The sequence below is a fragment of the Cibotium barometz genome, chromosome 11 (genome assembly GCF_041138505.1).
Source record: "Cibotium barometz isolate CiBa-2024 chromosome 11, ASM4113850v1, whole genome shotgun sequence".
Taxonomy (NCBI): Eukaryota; Viridiplantae; Streptophyta; class Polypodiopsida; order Cyatheales; family Cibotiaceae; genus Cibotium; species Cibotium barometz.
The window spans coordinates 58,607,817-58,625,927 of record NC_141056.1 but is presented as its reverse complement, the minus strand read 5'-3'; the positions used below and the strand labels follow the sequence as shown (position 1 = coordinate 58,625,927).

At 42.5% G+C, this 18,111-nt stretch overlaps 1 protein-coding gene across 3 annotated transcripts; it reads right to left on the bottom strand.

Annotated features, from left to right (window-relative positions):
- Positions 1 to 6,602: 6,602 nt before the first annotated feature.
- Positions 6,603 to 9,960, bottom strand: LOC147634389 (RNA-binding KH domain-containing protein RCF3-like). Of its 3 annotated transcripts, none has more exons than XM_086805542.1 (5): positions 9,585 to 9,860; positions 8,349 to 8,985; positions 7,561 to 8,100; positions 7,210 to 7,470; positions 6,603 to 7,116 (listed from the first exon to the last, which is right to left on the bottom strand). In XM_086805542.1, exons 2-5 carry the CDS (start codon positions 8,910 to 8,912, stop codon positions 6,793 to 6,795), a joined length of 1,689 nt encoding a protein of 562 aa, XP_086661668.1. In that variant the 5' UTR covers positions 8,913 to 8,985; positions 9,585 to 9,860; the 3' UTR covers positions 6,603 to 6,792. The 3 variants fall into 3 exon arrangements, with proteins under 3 accessions (XP_086661668.1, XP_086661670.1, XP_086661667.1); XM_086805544.1 differs by having other exon boundaries at positions 9,267 to 9,784; XM_086805541.1 differs by having other exon boundaries at positions 8,349 to 9,960.
- Between the last annotated feature and the right edge of the window lie 8,151 nt (positions 9,961 to 18,111).

The window sequence follows — 18,111 nt, the reverse complement described above, 5'->3', positions numbered from 1 at the left end:
TCCTCAATCATTAAACTGTTGGTATGTCAATAACCATTTCCCATTAGTAATTTCCTCAATCATTAGAGTGCGAGTTTGATTTTCACGTGCATGAAAACCATGATAATTTTCACGACATGAGAATTGAGTTTTTTGTTAGAATAGGAAGAGTTAGAATGTTAGCTTAGTAAACATGGTGTTAGTGTTAATAGGAGGCCACAATGAGTGAAAAAAAAATCTTTCAATTAATCGTGGAAAGCTAAGGTTTTTAAACACTAACGCTAGCTAAGGTTGATAGGGCCTTTTTAAATATTTGGGATTTTTTTAAAGCTGAAACGTTGCAACCGTCCCCCCTTGATTGCCTTCACCACATCAATGATGGGAGCCAATTCCACATGTGCAGTGTCATGTGTTGCAATGCTAGCCCGTATGAGAAAGACAATGTCCACCACAGCTTCACGGCATTCATCCGACTGATTGCATTCAAATTCACTGTCGCCTCCTCTTCGCTTTGTCCACCTGAAAGAAACATCACCCCAGGAACGGCCACAACAGGCACCATCCGTTTTGCAAACATTGTAGTCTCTCTCCCTCGTCGTGCCCAGCCCCTCGCACATGTCGCCTTTCTCGCTTAACCCCGGGGATTTCAACATGAAGGAAGTCATTCTCATTAGCATCTTCACCAACGCTAGTAGCGCTTTTGGTAATGGTCCTACCTACGCCATGGGTATTGTCAACGTCGTCAAATCCCTCTACCATCGCAACTTCTCTTTTGTTGTTGGCTTTATGTTTATCATTTCCACACATGTAACACGCTCTTAAGTCAATCAACATGAGAAACACCTAGTTAAAGCAACAAGACGATGGGATCGAGTCATGCATGTGTGATTGAAGTATGTGTGGGAATCCATATTCCATACGTGTGTGGTGATGGGCAAAATAATAGTAATTTGTAACAAAATAGCAAGCGCAGGGCCCGCTGTGGTGTTAGCAAAGTAAGCTTCTCATTATAATGTTCTAATACATGACGTAGTACTACTAATGTTTATTGATGAGGAGTAGTGGCTGATACTTCTACACTTTGATTAATAAATAGTTGAATTGAGTTTGGTGGTGGTGGGCATTGTTGGCATAGTAAGCTTCCAATTATAATGTTCTAATACACGACGTAGTACTAAGATTTTATTTAATTTGGAGATGGGGAAGAAGTTATGCAGGTGGTTCACTCCCTCCCAATGGTAGCGATGTCGAACACTCGTAGCAAATGATCTTTCACAGCGTAGCAGTCGAGCGTTATTGATCTTCAATGAAAGCAATTCACAGCGTTATTGATCTTCAATGAAAGCAATTCACAGCGTAGCAGGCGAGAAAAAGCAAATGATGCAATTCACAAAGAGTTTTCTTGGGTGACCACAACCAGTAACATTTTTAATATGTTTCTCTCAATTTTTAATCCATATATATTTTTGTCATGAAAAATAAAAAATATCTATAGTTTTATTTTTGTCTTCCTCTTTCTAAAATCGATAGTTATCTTTTTCCAAATAGTAGAGTGTTAAATATTAATAGTGATGAATGTGGGAATAAATATTAATAGTGGTTACCATGATAATAGTTTTAGTGATGAATAAATGGTTGCTAGGGGGTTGTGTAAAGTGGATCTTAGTACTTCAGTATTCTAGGTTTAAAATAAAGAGATTTTAGTATATGTGAATAACCGCTGGGTTCTTTTGTGTGTGGACAACCTCTTAAAGAGGATCTTATGTGAATAACCCCTTGTGTGGTTTCTTTTTGTGTGTGGACAACCTCTTAAGAGGATCTTAGGTAAGCAATTATGTATGTAGATAAGACAGTTGGCATCATGTTTGACATGTGGCATCTACATGATGGTAGCATATGTATACACCCCCTATAATGTTATGAGTATGCCTAGTCTGTCAAGTTAATCTGGTGCCCTCTCCCTTAATCACTCTTGTTAAATCCTTGTGATTAACTCTTAATCGCAACGTCTGGTATCAAAGTCTCGTGTCCAATTCATCGCACGTCTCTGGTGCACCAGTTTGGCCTTCACCTGTTCCTCGTCGCTGCTTGTCTTCTTACATGCTCTGTTCCAGCCGACTCGCTCGCCCACGACTCTACGCCATTCGTTGTTTCTCCCGTGGTGTTGCATTGGTGGGCCATAGTTACTTCTCTGCCAGTTTCTGCTCCTTTGTCGGGCGGCTCTAGTGCCAAGCCAACCACTACCACTAGAGCCTCTGCCCAGAACCGGCGTACTTTATGATAGCTCCGCCCAGTGATGGCCATGGGGGGCAAGGCATTGGGCGGTGCTCCTGCTACCAACTCATTACCTGGGCGGTCCGACTTTTCCCCTACTAGCCTGAGCTGGCCAGTAGTCCTCTTTTTGGCCCAGCAATCGTCTGTGTTGCCTGTTCTTATGTCCTTTCCGTTGGTGCTCCTCGTGGCAATTCTACTTCACCATCACCGGGTTTCATCAACCAATACGAGGATCTTGTTCATCACTCGTAAAACTTTGAGGTACTGTTTTTTGATTTGGGACTTCACAAAAATGAGAATATTTTTTGGATCTCAGTGCAAGTCTAAGCACTCTTGCATCAATGCAATCAGATGCAATCAACTATCTGGAGCATTATTTAGGCTCACTCAGGTGTACATCTAGTGTGAGGATGGCACAAAGAGGATCATATACCTTTGGGTGAAGATAGGATAGATAGATGGGTCTAATTACTCTTTGTGGAGCTTTATGTTGAAAAGTTTGTTTGTTGAAAAGTTTGTTGGTAGCCAAGACTTTGGGAGATTTTTATCATTGTGGGGAGAAACCTTGTCACTCCATCCCATCCTCCTCCAACAACAAAAATTGCACAAGTTCATATAGTTTCTCACGTGGTGGCTTGAGTCTAAGAGGTTACTACTTATCCTTCTAAAGAACAATGTAGGTGGGACTCCAGGGATGTCCAAGCCATGTCCATGATTGCTCCTTCTGTGAAGTGAAGTATCATACCTTTCATCCGATCTTATAGCTCTTCTAGGGCTGCATTTTAAGGTCTTTGAAGCCATGTTCCAAACGTGCAGTGAAGCTAGCTAGAGTCATGTCCTAATATATGAGTTGGAGAGCCTTGATATGCAAGAAGGAAATTCTAGCATCTAATCAAGGTGAAGGACCTAAAAGAAGAGTTGTTGAACATCAATGAGATAGTATGAGACATAAAGTTGGTCACCACTACTCTCAATTCCTTACGTCCTCCTTATCAAAGCTTTCACACTTTCTTAAAATCTTTCCATGAGAGGTAAAGGCAACCCTATTTGTTTTGAAGAGTGGTTGGATTGGTTGGGTTATTCCTTCAGGAAGAACCGGTAATGAAGAATAGATCACGCGGAGATGCTTCTAGAGAATACCAAATACCAATCCTACTTCTGTAGGGAAGGTAAAGACAAAGTGGACTCATCTAGGGCTAACACCAAGAAAAAGGAAAATGTCATTACTACCACAAGCCTAGGCACTACATCAAGGAGTGTGTCGTAAATGACTTGCCAAGCTGAAGACTGATGAATCGACAAACTTTGCTACCTCTACCTCCAATGAGAAGAAGATATGCAACAAACCTACCCACATTATCACTATGGGGAGAGAATGTTCAATACCAATAGTGATGAATGTGGGAATAACAAGTGTTGGTTGTGTAAACTAGCACCTGATAACTTAGTATTCTACTTTTAAAATAAAGCGGTTCTAGTGTTCTTTTGTGTGTGGACAAAACCTCTTAAGAGGAACTTATGTAAGCCATCATGTATGGTGACACCTCTTCGGGGCAGTTGGCATCATGGTTTCACATGTTGCATGTGTGGACCACTGTGATGATAATCGGAGTAGCCCTATATATCTCACATCCACCTTAACACAAGTGCCATAATTCAGGGAGTCACTTCTGTCGGTCCTCACCTATCCCAGAAGCACAAATACTCCAAGTACCGGCATCAGGAGCCACATATGTCTAAGTACCAGTAGGCATACTTAGTCACCAACAAGCACTACCTTGTCTGTTTTACTCCGAAGGCGCTTCCTTGTCCATCACACGAATCATACTAAGCGCACATCCATGTTCAATGGAGAGGGGTCAAGGTTTCTGACTACCACCTTCGTGCGATGCACCCTACGGATGACACCCACACATCATGGTCCATTTTTTGTCTGTGATTCTGAGCATGCAAGACCAACGAGCTTGTGGACACGAGACCTCACACGTGTAACAAGGCTAGATAAGCAATTTGTGTTATACATCTCTTTGGGCAACATGGTGACCTTCAATGAGAAATCGCTAGAGTTCAAGAAGCGAGTGATGATGCTATATTTACTGTACGCAAATACGGTACACAAACACTTGGTTTTAATGCGCAAATAGAGACATTTAATGAAAACAATGACAAATAAAAGTGGCTTAATGTGCTTCCAACAAGTAATGGCGTTTATAAGGGCCTAAACACACCCACTAACATTAACTTGGCTACATAATATATATATATATATATATAACATGAGACCTAAGCCATAATGAAGATCAACTTGGTTACACAAAACATAAATTCAACCCCCTTACACTAGGTTCTTGATGTACCCAAATAATGATGTTTATACAAGACCTGAGCCGTATTGAAGACTCACCCCCACTAAAATTACCTTGGTTACACAACACACAAACACACACACACATATATTCAGCTGTATCGACTCTTTATATATATATCCTCACACTTTTTCTTCTTGACAAGCACCTCTAAACTACAAATTTTATATCGAAAGCTCTCCTCTCTTTTTCTCCTCCCTCGCGCACATGTAGCTGAGCCATCCTCAATAGCTTAGGTTCATCGCCTTCCAACTCCGTGCATTTTATCTTCTGCTAAGCCAGTTTGCAATCTGAGTGCCTCCACTTTAAAAAGATATTTACACTGTTTAGTTAAGCAATGCTCTGTTTCTTCGTTTTTATTATTGTCCGTCTCCCTCCCAATCCAATGTTTCTTGCATTGGTGAACCAAGGTATTTTTTTATATGGACACCATGTCCTCTGAAAACCGATGACTACACTCGTTTGATGGACACCCTTGGGCACCCTCCCAAGAAAGATATTACACTCCTTTTGTTTCTTCGTTACTATCGTACGTCACCCTGCCAATCTCAGGTTACATGCATTTGTGAACCAAGGAGCTTTTTAAGTGGACAACATGCCCTGAGAAAATTAACTACATTCTCTTCTTATGGACTCTTGCATACAGGATTAAAAGGTTTGAAAACTATAAGCTTTGGGCACTATTTTTGGTAATCCAACTTCATTTCCAAGATGCCAACCTTTGGTTTAATTGTACTGAGCCTCACCTTTATAGCTTGATCTGAAACTTGAGATACCCATACTTGGACCAACCTGAGAAGCTTGACCTACCTACAAGCTTGACATGAAGGTGTTCAATAGACAGGCACTGATGCTGTTGTGAAACAGCATTCAGGGCACATAGGCAACTTAATTCCTTATAGTGCAGAGGCAACTTAATTCCTTATAGCAGACACATCTTACATACTCGCGGTTCAAAGCGCACACAGTACACAACTTGAGAACCAGACAGTTTCCAGGTAGAAGTTTTCACGCGTTATAAGACTTGAAATCACATACATCTAGACAGTTTCCAGGTAGAAGGTTTCAACAGAACAAATTAACATACTCAGGTGCTTGACACAGTTGTAAAAACATCAGACAAGATTATCCTGGACTTCTAATGAAGCACCCATGTCAACAAATAAGTCACACAAATAGAAGCGACGGAAAACACATGTAATTGAAAGTATACATACCCAAGTAAATATAATTTTTGGCACATACTCCTGCGAGAGCCCATCTTGAGAACCAGACAGTTTCCAGGTAGAAGTTTTCCCGCGTTATAAGACTTGAAATCACATACATCTAGACAGTTTCCAGGTAGAAGGTTTCAACAGAACAAATTAACATACTCAGGTGCTTGACACAGTTGTAAAAACATCAGACAAGATTATCCTGGACTTCTAATGAAGCACCCATGTCAACAAATAAGTCACACAAATAGAAGAGACTCAAAACACACATAATTGAAAGTATACCCAAGTAAATATAATTTTTGGCACATACTCCTGTGAGAGCCCTCACGCATCATCCTAGATACAACTAAAAAAACATCAGACATAAAACACCTTACTTTGAAGCACGTGCACATAGACAAGATGGCAAAGATCATCTATACAACTTCCACCACAAAATTCAAAAACATACCTGCCACAAAAGTGAAATCAAAACCCCTTTACATCCAGCAATATTTACCTCTTCTAGTCGCAAGTTGCAACCACCAGCATATAAGATTGAACTTGGAAAAGATGCGAGTTCATTGATGGAATTCTAGGGCATAAAGATAAATCAAGCCTCACGACAACAGCTTGACACCAAAAGGCTACGCAGGCAAATTGATGGGACATGACTCTTAAACAACCCTAAAAAGTAACTTAAATAACACACCGAAAGGAGACATTTTAGGGTCCTGCCAAGCACTATCCAACACACCAAAATATGGATTCAAAATACCCCCTTAAGAGTTTTGAAATCTGAGAAATATATTAACCTATGGAAGTCAAAATCCTAACCAAGGAGTAGAGTTTCAGCACACAAAACAGAAAGCTAAAACTACCGATTGAGAAATCTCCACAAAATTTTACTTCACAATCCCATCATAATTTCTAATTAATGTCAACAGAGCAACAGCCAGGCCACGAAATCCAATCAGTTATCTCTGGCGGCGCCTTGGCTCTTTGGCATCTCTGCTCGAGGAAGGCTGCAATCCAGTTCCATATCCACCATAACCATAATCCATACCATGATAGCCCACATTTGTCAATGGATACATTCCCGCAGGAGATCCTGAGTCAAGCCTGCCTCCATAGCTGCTCAGCATGTTAGTTCCAGAATATACTGCACCAGGTAATGGCAACACTGAAGTTCCTAACATTGAGCCTACATCTCGGCCTTCCTGGCCCTTGAATAAATTGCTGCGGAGCCTATTAAGAACTTGGATAAGCGCATCCTGAACCACACTCTGGTCACCCATAATCTGTGCAAGAGCAGCAGTTGACATTCTTGTTTTCAAATACAGAATATCTTACCAAAAGCATCACATATGTAAAAACAACAGGACAAGTGTTACCTGCACAAGTTCATCATTCTCTTCTGCGCACTTGGAAGGCTCGTCCTTTGGTGAGATTCGAATATTTGCCTTCGTGACCTTCCTCATTTCACTTACGATGCTACCACCTTTTCCCAGTAGGCAGCCAATCTGGCTGGATGGCACAAGCAATCGCACGATAAAAGACTTGTTGTCTTTGTCCTTATCCATCTGCAACTCCGCAAGGCGCCGAAACACTTGTAATGCGGCTTGAATGCCAGGTGAAGAGTAACTGTCCACAAACTGCCAATACCAGCGAGACTGTTCGTGACTCAATTTTAATAAAATTAAACTACAAAAGCACGTAACCAGACATCAAAGTCAGCTACCAACCTCAGCCGAAGAGATCTGTATAATTCGCTCGTCACAATCAGGCACTTGGTCTCCAACTCTAATCTTTGCTCCGGTGTCTTCCCTCATCTTCTTAATCACATTGCCGCCCTTTCCAATAATGCTGCCAATCCTAGCATTAGGACACAAGATCCGGATGGTCAGGTCCTCCTCAGGAGCTCCTTCGGGCCGTGTGTTAGCACCAGCTGCACCAACTGCAGGTGGCATGGACAAACCAGAGGTCAAAGACCACGCACTTCCCATGCCAGTTTCTCCATATCCCCCACCGTATGAAGGAAATGAATATCCAAGTCCTGTCATAGGGCCTCCAACAGACGATGGCCCAAGGAGAGATCCAGCCTGTGATAAGTAGCCACCTGAAGGATACAATACACCAGCAGCAGGAAGCATTGATGGCACGGTGTTGCCAGGACCTTGGGACATGTAGGCTCCTCCCTGAGTGCGTTCACCAGTGATATTCTCATGCAACCGGGTTGAGATGGCAAACAGTGCCTTCCTTACAAGAGCTCCATCACCAGTAACCTACATGCAAGTAATTAGTGGGTGAGTGTGAAGTGAGCAGTCCCCCCTTTGAAGATCTCCACATATCGATGTCATTCAAAAATCACATAAAAGAGAATCTACGACTAATGGCACATGTATCCCTCGAAGACTTCTAGGAACTACCTTGCAAGTCAAGACCACCTTCAAAATTCTAGAGACACTGGTCTCTGCACGAAAGGAAAGAGATATCTCCATTATACTATAAGGGAAAGGACCGACTGGCTCACCTGAACCAACTCATCTGTAGAAGTTGCACAGGGTGGGAGCTGCTCCTTGGGGAGAATTCTGATTTGGGCTCCAATCTCCTTCCTCATTTGCTCGATAATCTTGCCTCCCTTTCCAAGCAAGCACCCAATGTGGATCTTGGGCACCAGGAGCCTGACTGTAACAGGCTGTGGAGGCTCATCGTCATCTTCAGCATCGGTAATCCTGGCATGCACTTTGAAAAGCGCTTCCTGTGCACAACAGACATAAGGGCTTGGCTCTCTGAACTGGTCTGAAGATGAGCTGATTAAAACCACACGCTCCTCCGAACCAGAAACAGGGTCTTCGACTTTTATCTTGGATCTGCATTCCAATCTGAGAGCTTTAATGATGGAGCCTCCTTTGCCAATGAGGCTCCCAATCTTACTTCCGGGGCAAAGGATGCGATACTCTGTGTCCTCAGAGGTCGGTGTGGACTGCTCGTCGTTCATGCTGGTTCGCTTCTTCTGCCTTCCGTTGCGCTCCCCACCGTCATCATCGTTATGTGAGCGCTTCCCTGTATAGCCATAGTACACGCCACCGTCCATGGAATGAAGATAAAGAGCGGCAAGTCTCGATCCAAGGGCTTGTTAGGGTGTGCTATGGCGAGCTTCCAGCAACCTGAAAGAGGACATGGAGGGTTGGTTGAACAGGCAATACGGCAAAGCCAAACTCTTAACAATCGAGCATGCTCTCATGAGGCAGGAAACAGGAAAGACAGGCGAAAAAGAAGGTAAGAACATGCTCCGTTGCATGGCTAAGAAAACCCTAAAAGCTTCCATCATAAGCTGCTATCAAAAATTGTCTCTCAACGTCAAGATCAGGCTACTATGTGAACATGTTAAGGAAAGCTTAGCAACAAAAGGAAAGAGAACAAAGGCAGAACGTTTGAATCTACATACGGCTTAAAAACCCTAAGATTTCAGTCGCTACGATAGCTACTGTTTTGTTCGTGAAGGTAAATCTGCAAAGAACTGGATATGAAGGCCAAAATTAAAGGCAAACAGTTAGAAACGAGCCTTTGTAACCGATTTTAGCTTCGACATGGAAACAAAACAGACAGACAGGAAGGATTGAAAGGTTTTAAGGAGGTAGGGTTAATTTTGGGGAGAGCTTCCTGAAGCAGCTTCTGACAGAGAGCCTTGTCGAAGGGGCATCCGACAGTCAAGAACTCGTCTGCTGCTGCGAAATCAAAACCTGCGAAGGAAGGTACAGCCTACCTCTCTCTCTCTTCGAGATGTCGGAGAATGACGGAAAGAGGCACGACGGAACAATAGATGTTAAGGCTATGGCTGTTGCAAAATGTTAAGGCCAGGCTGTGGCGGTTTTGGGTAGCGGAGGTTTGGCTATGGCGGTGAACAGTTCAAGGGCCAAGAAGATCGACCGGGGCGAGTAAACCCTAGAAATAGACGAGAGAATTAAAATCATTTTTATCTCGCGGAGTTAAGGCTATAATAAAATGAGGATAAAAAGAGGCCCTTATATTATTCTGAAAATGGGTTATTAGAACATGGTGGTGGCTTCTTCTAACGAGAAAGTAGGAGGGAGCCTCTCTCTCTCTCTCTCTCTCTCTCCCTCAAAATCGAGTGGAATTATGCAATAAAAACTTGTATACTTGATAATAAAAATGGGTTATGAGAACATGGTGGTGGCTTCTTCTAAAGGAGAAAGTAGGAGGGAGCCTCTCTCTCTCTCTCTCTCTCTCTCTCTCTCTCTCTCTCTCTTTCTCTCTCTCTCTCTCTCTCTCTCTTCGAGTGGAATTATGTAAGATGAAGTAATTGGCAATCACATAGTCCTCATCTATGATACCAGATCCAACAAGGTAGATATCCCTAAGCACTCAAGGGAACCCAAGGGTTCCAAAGTGTGGATTGCACATGAGCTCACCCCATCACAAACTAAAGGAAAAAAGTGTTCAAGTATTTTAGCACATTTTTCTTCAATCGTTGTGGTAAGAACTCGACGATCTAAGTGCATATGGGTCGTTTTTCATGATGGAAAAGCTCACATCCAAAAATGTCGCAATCTAAAATCACTTGCTTCTCTTAAGTGGCGCATGTTGTCAACATAGCCACCAACATCCAAAGACCCCCAATCCCAAATTGTGTAGACGAACAATATGTTTTACTTTGATTTGATGTTCCTTTCTCTAGACCATATATTTGGCATAAGATCTCCATGGCCATTTGGTCTTATAGGTCATTTTGGCATTTCACATCCATTAGTAGAACTTTCATTTTTCTGGTTGTACATGCACGCAATAAATTTCCTTAAGCGATTCCATGGTGAATCTTGTAAGAGAGAAGGGGAGTGCAAAGAGTGGAGAAGGGATGCTAGATTGTGATATGGGGAAAAGAAAGAGCTAGATGAGAGAGGAGGGCCTCATAGCCTATGAGTAGTAGATAGGATGAGATCTCAGGATAGGTGGGAAAATCACTGGAAGAATGAGCTCTTGCCAACATGAGGGTGGAATGGTAGGTCTACCTTGCATGTCCTTGTTAGAAGTCATCTCCTGTCTTTATCGGACACCTCTGTTATGGGTGTGCCCGCCCTTTGTAGGTGTTTTCTCATTTTTTCTCACTCCCCGTATTTTTTTCCCCATTTTTACCTGGTGTGGGAGGTAGTTTTCTGCACCTTGGCTGATCCAGATACTGCCGACTGCTGGTCAGGAGGTTTTGGATGCTGGTCGACTGCCCCTTCTGGTCCCTGACCTCTCATGCATGCTGGCTGACTGTGCACAGCCCGACTGGTGGATGGGACTGGTCGTGGACATGTAGGCCTAGTCGGCTGCCTTTTCAACAGGCTGACTGCATGTGTGGGGCCATATAAAATGGCCCCATGCCTCCACACCATTGTATCTTGTTTTCATCTTTGGGATCTTGTGTATAGAGAAGAGTTACACGCCTATCTCTCTCCTTCTCTTGTGCTGTCTATTTCCTGCACTCTACTTGCTCTTGTGGTCTCAGATTTGGTTATCATCTCCGCTGTGTATTTTGACATGGTATCAAAGCCCTAGGCTCTTGAAAGATCTTGGGAGTTTTCTGAGCAAGAGGGGGATTGTTGCGTTGCTAATTGGTGGATTGTTAGGGACTGTTCGGGAAGAGAAGAAGCAAGAGGAAGGCGGGCTGAGTTGCTGTGGCCACTTGCAGGTTTAAAGTTTTTTTTCCCACCCACCCACCCACCCACCCTTTTTCAGTTACATCCCCAACGTTGGCAGATTTGTTAGAGATGGCTGAGAAGCATGTGAAGATCCCAACTCTCCCCACATTCCTAGTGGACCGTCAGTTGGATGGGAACAATTACGGCATTTGGAAGGTTATGATGGAGTATGTGCTGGAGTCATATGACCTTGCTGATAAAAGCAGAGGAAGGGGAGTTACTGTCTCAACGAGGAAGGACCGTGAGGTACAAGCACAGATGTGGGATCGTGTCAACGCTAGGGTCCATTCATTTATCTTCCTCAACTGCACACCGCAAGTAATCAATCACATAAAGCATATGACGCTGGCCAGAGGCATATGGCAGCACTTGGCTTCTCTTTATAACAGGGTATTGCCCATGAAGAGGATTTCCTTGAAAGTACAGATCTGGGTTATGAACCCTGCAAAGTCATCGACGATGCGCGAGCACATTAACAACCTGCAGGAAGTCGTCCAGGCTGGGAAGGAAATATCATCAGAAGATATGGCCATTACTTTGCTGTCCCACTTGCCTGCTCAGTATTCCGCTTTCTACTCCTCTTTGATTACTATTGGCAGGCTTAGCCCCATTACTTGGGAGGAGCTTGTGCCCATGGTCTTGGACTAGGAGGAACGATTCACGAACCCTCCTCACAGGCGGAGGTTCGGAGGCCTTAACTGGCCAACGGCCAAAAGGCCGGAATAACAACAAGGGCAAAGGGAAGGCTTCACCAGAGAAGTCTTCTGAGAAGAAGCCTAACATAGAACGAGAGAAACTGAAGGCCGAGAGGTCCTGCTATGATTGTGGCGAGAAAGGCCACTATTAGAGGAAGTGTATTAAGCGGACTGGGAGGAAGAGTGCTGATTCTTCAGCCTCAGCTGCTGCAAAGACTCCTGCATTTGTGCACTTAGAGATGATGGACTCAGATGCTTGATCGTCTTCAAGCAAGGAGGCAGTTGGCTTCACCACAAAGGATACCCGGGAATGGATTCTTGATAGTGGTGCTTCCAGGCACATGACTCCATCCCGAGACTTCTTTTTGGATCTGAAACGGCAGTCAGGTCGCATTTTCATTGGCAACAACTCCACCATTCTGATACATAGTGAGGGCCGAATGGAGATTATCCCGATGGGGCAAGGGGGCAAGCATGCCTCCCGTGTTCTTTACGTCCCCGGAGCCAGGTAAACTATGCTTTGATGTCTCGTATTATGCGGGACAAGGAGCCCACTTCCGTTAAGGAAGCCCTTTCACAGGATACTTGGAGGAAAGCCATGCAGGTGGAACTTGATGCCATCGAGAAGAACAACACATGGGAGTTGGTACTAAGGCCGTCGAGACAGTCAGTCATGGTGTCAAATGGGTCTTTAAGACCAAATATGCATCAGATGGGTCGGTGGACAAACACAAAGCCAGACTCGTGGAGCTAAAGGTTATGCTTAGCAGCCAGGCATTGACTACGAGGATACCTTTACACACCAGCAACACAGATGACCACGATTCGGACCGTTCTTGCCCTTGATTCTTCTCAGAGGTGGCCCGTGTATCAAATGGATGTAAAATCTGCGTTCCTTAATGGTGACCTGCAGGAGGAGGTGTATGTTGAGCAGCCTCCAGGCTTTGTTGTTCCAGGATCAGAAGGGATGGTTTACAGGTTACATAAGGCCCTGTATGGTCTTAGGCTCCCAGGGCTTGGAATTAGAAGATTGATTCCTTCTTTGTTCGGACTGGTTTTCAGAGATCGGTTGTTGCAGATCCCAACCTGTATCTCTTTCAGGGACGCGGCATGGTTACGATTATCATCCTTTATATGGATGATCTCATTCTCACCGGCAGTCATGTGGAGCACATTGGCATGACGAAGGCTGCCTTGTCAAAGGAGTTTGAGATGACCGACCTAGGCTTACTCCACTTTTTTTAGGGATTGGAGATCTGGCAGACCTAGAGGGGGTTTTTTGTCTCTCAGTAGCGGTATGTTCATGAGTTGCTTGAGGCCTTTGGGATGGAGAACTGCAAGCCTATTACTTCACCGATGGACCCAAATACAAAGTTAACTATTTTAACGATCCTTGTGAGCCAATTGATGCCTCGCAGTATCGGAAGTTGGTTGGTTCATTGATCTGGTTTGCTGAACACCAGATTGGACTTGAGCTTCTCCGTGGGACTGTTGAGCTCTTTTATGCAGATGCCATTGAAGTCTCATTGGGATGCAGGATTGCAGATTTTGCGGTATCTGCAGAGTACGAAGGATCTAGGACTCTTTTACACAGGAGGGGATGGAGTCAAACTCCAAGGTTGGAGTGACTCAGATTGGGGAGGATATCCAGACACTAGGAGATCTACTTCAGGTTACAGTTTTACCCTCGGCTCAGGAGCAATTTCTTGGAGCAGTAAGAGGCAGCCAACTATTGCCCTATCTTCGACAGAGGCAGAGTACCGAGCTGCTTGTGGTGCTGCTTGCAAGGTTGTGTGGCTGCGGAGGTTGCTAGGCGAGATTGGGTTTCCACAGGAGCCCACAGTCATTCAGTGTGATAACGAGAGTTGTATAGTAGCTATTGCTCAGAACCCGGTCTTCCATGCCCGGACCAAGCACATAGAGATACAGTATCACTTTGTATGTGAGAAGATCTTGGCTAGTGACATCTTACTACTTTATTGTTCGATGGAGGACAATGCGGCGGACCTCTTCACGAAGTCTCTACCTCAGGCTACGCTCAGGCGGCACTCCAGCTCCCTAGGGTTGATTTTATAGCCAGGAGCTGAGAGGGGGTGTTAGAAGTCATCTCCTGTCTTTATCAGACACCAGGGCCTCTGTTGTGGGTGTGCCCGCCCTTTGTAGGTGTTTTCTCATTTTTCCTCACTCCCCGTATTTTTTTCCTCGTTTTTCCCTATTTTTACCAAGTGTGGGAGGCAGTTTTTTGCACTCTGGCTGATCCAGATACTAACCGACTGCTCTACTGGTCAGGAGGTTCTGGATGCTAGCCGACTGCCCCTTCTGGTCCCAAACCTCTCACGTATGCTGGCCGACTGTGCACAGCTGGCCGACTGGTGGATGGAGCTAGCCGACTAGTGGATGGAGCTGGTCGTGGACATGTAGGCCGAGTCAGCTGCCTTTTCAACAGGCCGACTGCATGTATGGGGCCATATAAAATGGCCCTTTATATGGCCCCATGGCCCCCACATAATGGCCCCCACATAATTGTATCTTGTTTTCATCTTCGAGATCTTGTGTATAGAGAAGAGTTACACGCCTATCTCTCTCCTTCTCTTGTGCTGTCTATTTTCTACACTCTACTTGCTCTTGTGGTCTCAGATTTGATTATCATCTCCGCTGCATATTTTGATAGTCCTTAAGTAGTTGCACACCGTGAGACTGTGTGCGATTTTTCTAGGTTATGGATGGTGGAATGTATTTTGATATATTTTTATGCTAATTTTTGGCTTTTTTAGCTTTACTTTTTAGTTAACTTGCTTCCATGGTGCTAATCTCTATTTTCATATTTTGTTTGTGTGTTTTAAAATGGAATTAAGCTTACATATTCTCGTGATTTGGTTTATGAAAGACTAATTTTAGATTTTAGACAAAACTAGGGTTGTAAATTAGTCATTAGGGAGTTGTTAGAGTGAAGGCATTTCATCTAGGAAATGTTTAGATTGCATGTTAGTTAATGAATGAATCCTTAAGTAAGTTCAAAAGTCAATTTAATTTCATCATCTTGCTTCCAATTTGCCTTCATTAGGCTTTAATTTTGTTAATTAAACTCGCAATTGGTGAAGCAGTTAGAAATTAGAAAAAAAATAGATTTGTTGTCCTCTTTTAATTAGTTAGAAAACTGATTTTTATTCTTAATTAGAGAACTATGAGTAGAGTTATCATAGTTAATTGTGGACTCTTAGTCCATGAAATTCTTGCAAAATTTATCCCAATTGGACTTAAGGTGTGCCTTTAATATTCAACCCTAAGTGAAGCATAAACCGAGTAAAAATCCCAATTGGAATTAAGGTGTGCCTTTAATATTCAACCCTAAGTGAAGCATAAACCGAGTAAAAATTCAACCTCTAAGTGAAGCATAAATCGAGGGTAGAAATTAGACCCATTATCACTCTCTAAGTGAACCTAGATTTAGATGTTAATTTGTAACTTAATTGAGTGCTGATAAATGGTTAATCAAGATCTTAGTTGAATAATAATTGGGCTTAAGACCACGATTGAAATTATTGTTAAGTGAAGCTCAAGTTGATTATTGGTGTTAATTGAAGCTTAAGTTGTTCAAAAATTGGACTTTGCCTTGTGGTCAATCTAGTTGGGTTGTCTTTAGGTGTTCTTAACTAGGCTATATTAATATTCTAATTGGATGTTAGTTATATATCATAAGATTTAGGAGCCCTAAACTAGATTAAGTGTGGTTGCCAAAGTGCCTATGTGTTGCTAAGAATAAAAAACAAAAATTCTTAACTTGCTTTATAGTCACCATGAGCGAATTCACAGTGTCTAACCCATTACAACATTGCATATCTTTATGTTTTAATCTATATTAGCCTCGATTACAGAGTCCCTTAGATCCCAAATATACAAGGTACCAAACTAATGTTGGTCCTCATGAGTCCTATCCAAAATGTAGATGTCTTCCTAGTAATGCAGCACTTACCTTGTAGATGTGAAGTACCACACTGCTATGTTGGCCTTCTATTTCTTGTAAACTACATTTCCTTCAACCCTCTACAAAACACAGACTTTCTGACAAATGAACTGACAAACTTCTCACTCAAACACAATCAGAAATAACTCACACATGCCAAGTTACTATGTGAATAGAAACTCCATTTCATCTTCAGAAATTCATATTATAGAAGTACATCAAAGAGGAAACACTTGACTGACAACTTGACAAACAAACTGCCAAAAAACTGCCAACTGCTTACAAACATCATTCTTCTTCCTCAGCGATTACATGTGTCTGTATCAACTTCTATGCCAAAATAACTATATATCTCTAAAAACTACTTCACACGACTTTCTAACTTCCAACCAGATTTTAAAGGACACTTCACACTACATCCAATTATGACAATTTAAAAGACTAATGTTTTAGACAAAAATATCATCCAATATTCAGCCCTTAAACACTTGGCACAGCTCGGTGGCTTGAGCCGCAGGCTGACATCGGACCCACAATCCCTTGATCCGTAAACTAGACAAGCAAAGAATCTTGCAAAGATAAAACAAAATCAGCATAAACGCCATCAGAACATCCTCCTCTTTGAAGTTTGCATATCTGCTGACTTTCCATTTGAAAACATAATGCTCTACTGATTTATGACTAATCTGCTGCTGCACTACTAACTTTTTTGCATATCTGCTGACTTTCCATTTGAAACATAATGCTCTACTGATTTCTGACTAATTTGCTGCACTACTGACTTTTTGCTGATTTGACTTCCTATCCGTTCATTGAAATATTGCTTCCTCCGCATTTTGAAACTTGGACCATACTCCCTTGTCAAGCTGAATGAAAGAAACTTGATTGGGAAATTAGACAACACTTCTGGAACATTTGAAAATTTTACCATATAATTCTGCCTTGAATCCGATCTAATCTTCCACACCTGTTGTGACATAGTCAGATTTGTAGAACTTGCTTCACATCCATCAAATATCTGCACTTGACATCCTCCAAGTTGAATGCTATCAAAACAACCTTTGTCAAATAAATCTGAACCCAAATCTGCCAAATAGTCAATTTGATCACCAACTTTCTTCACAATGAAAACATATTTAAGATTAGATTGAACCTTTGACAGCAAAATCAGAGATTGAGACACTTCAACCAAAACTTTGACCCTCAACAACTTTTGCAACTTCCCATTGATGAATTTGGCATTCCGCTTGAATCCTCCAACCATCAAAATCAGCCTCAATCACCTCCTGTAGGTTTATTTGGCCATCTGCTATGAAAATGTGACACCAATATGCAAGAAACCTACTGAGATGTATACAAACCAAGTTTGCTCTGAAATCTGAAAATTCCATAAAAATCAGGAAAAAAATTCGCATATAAGCCTCTGGAATCCTCTGAACCTGTTTAGATGTGATCTGATCCACAAACCATAAAAACTTATCACTATGCATCCTATAATGCATTCGTTGTTGCCCAATCAGCAACTTCAAAATCTACAACACATGAATATCTGAATTTTGACAATCTGCCATCATCTGTATTTTAGAATTTGTCATCCACTTGACAATCCATTTTGCACAAATTCACCTCCATTCTGTCATCAACTTGAAAGCACATATCATTCAACAAAAATATATTTGAATTGAGAACAACTTTTCCCACATCCATTTTAGAATGCACATCCATCAAACTTAAGCTTAAAATTTCATCAGCCCGCATTTCAGGCATCATATGCTGATCCCCCAAATGTGTCAAACCTGCTTTGTACTCTTTAACAACTTGCTCTAGACAATCTCTTGCTCAATTTGATCCATAAGACCTGTATTTGATTCAGACCAAAAATCAATCCACTTGTTCAAATTCTTTGTAACAACTGAAACATCTCCTTGC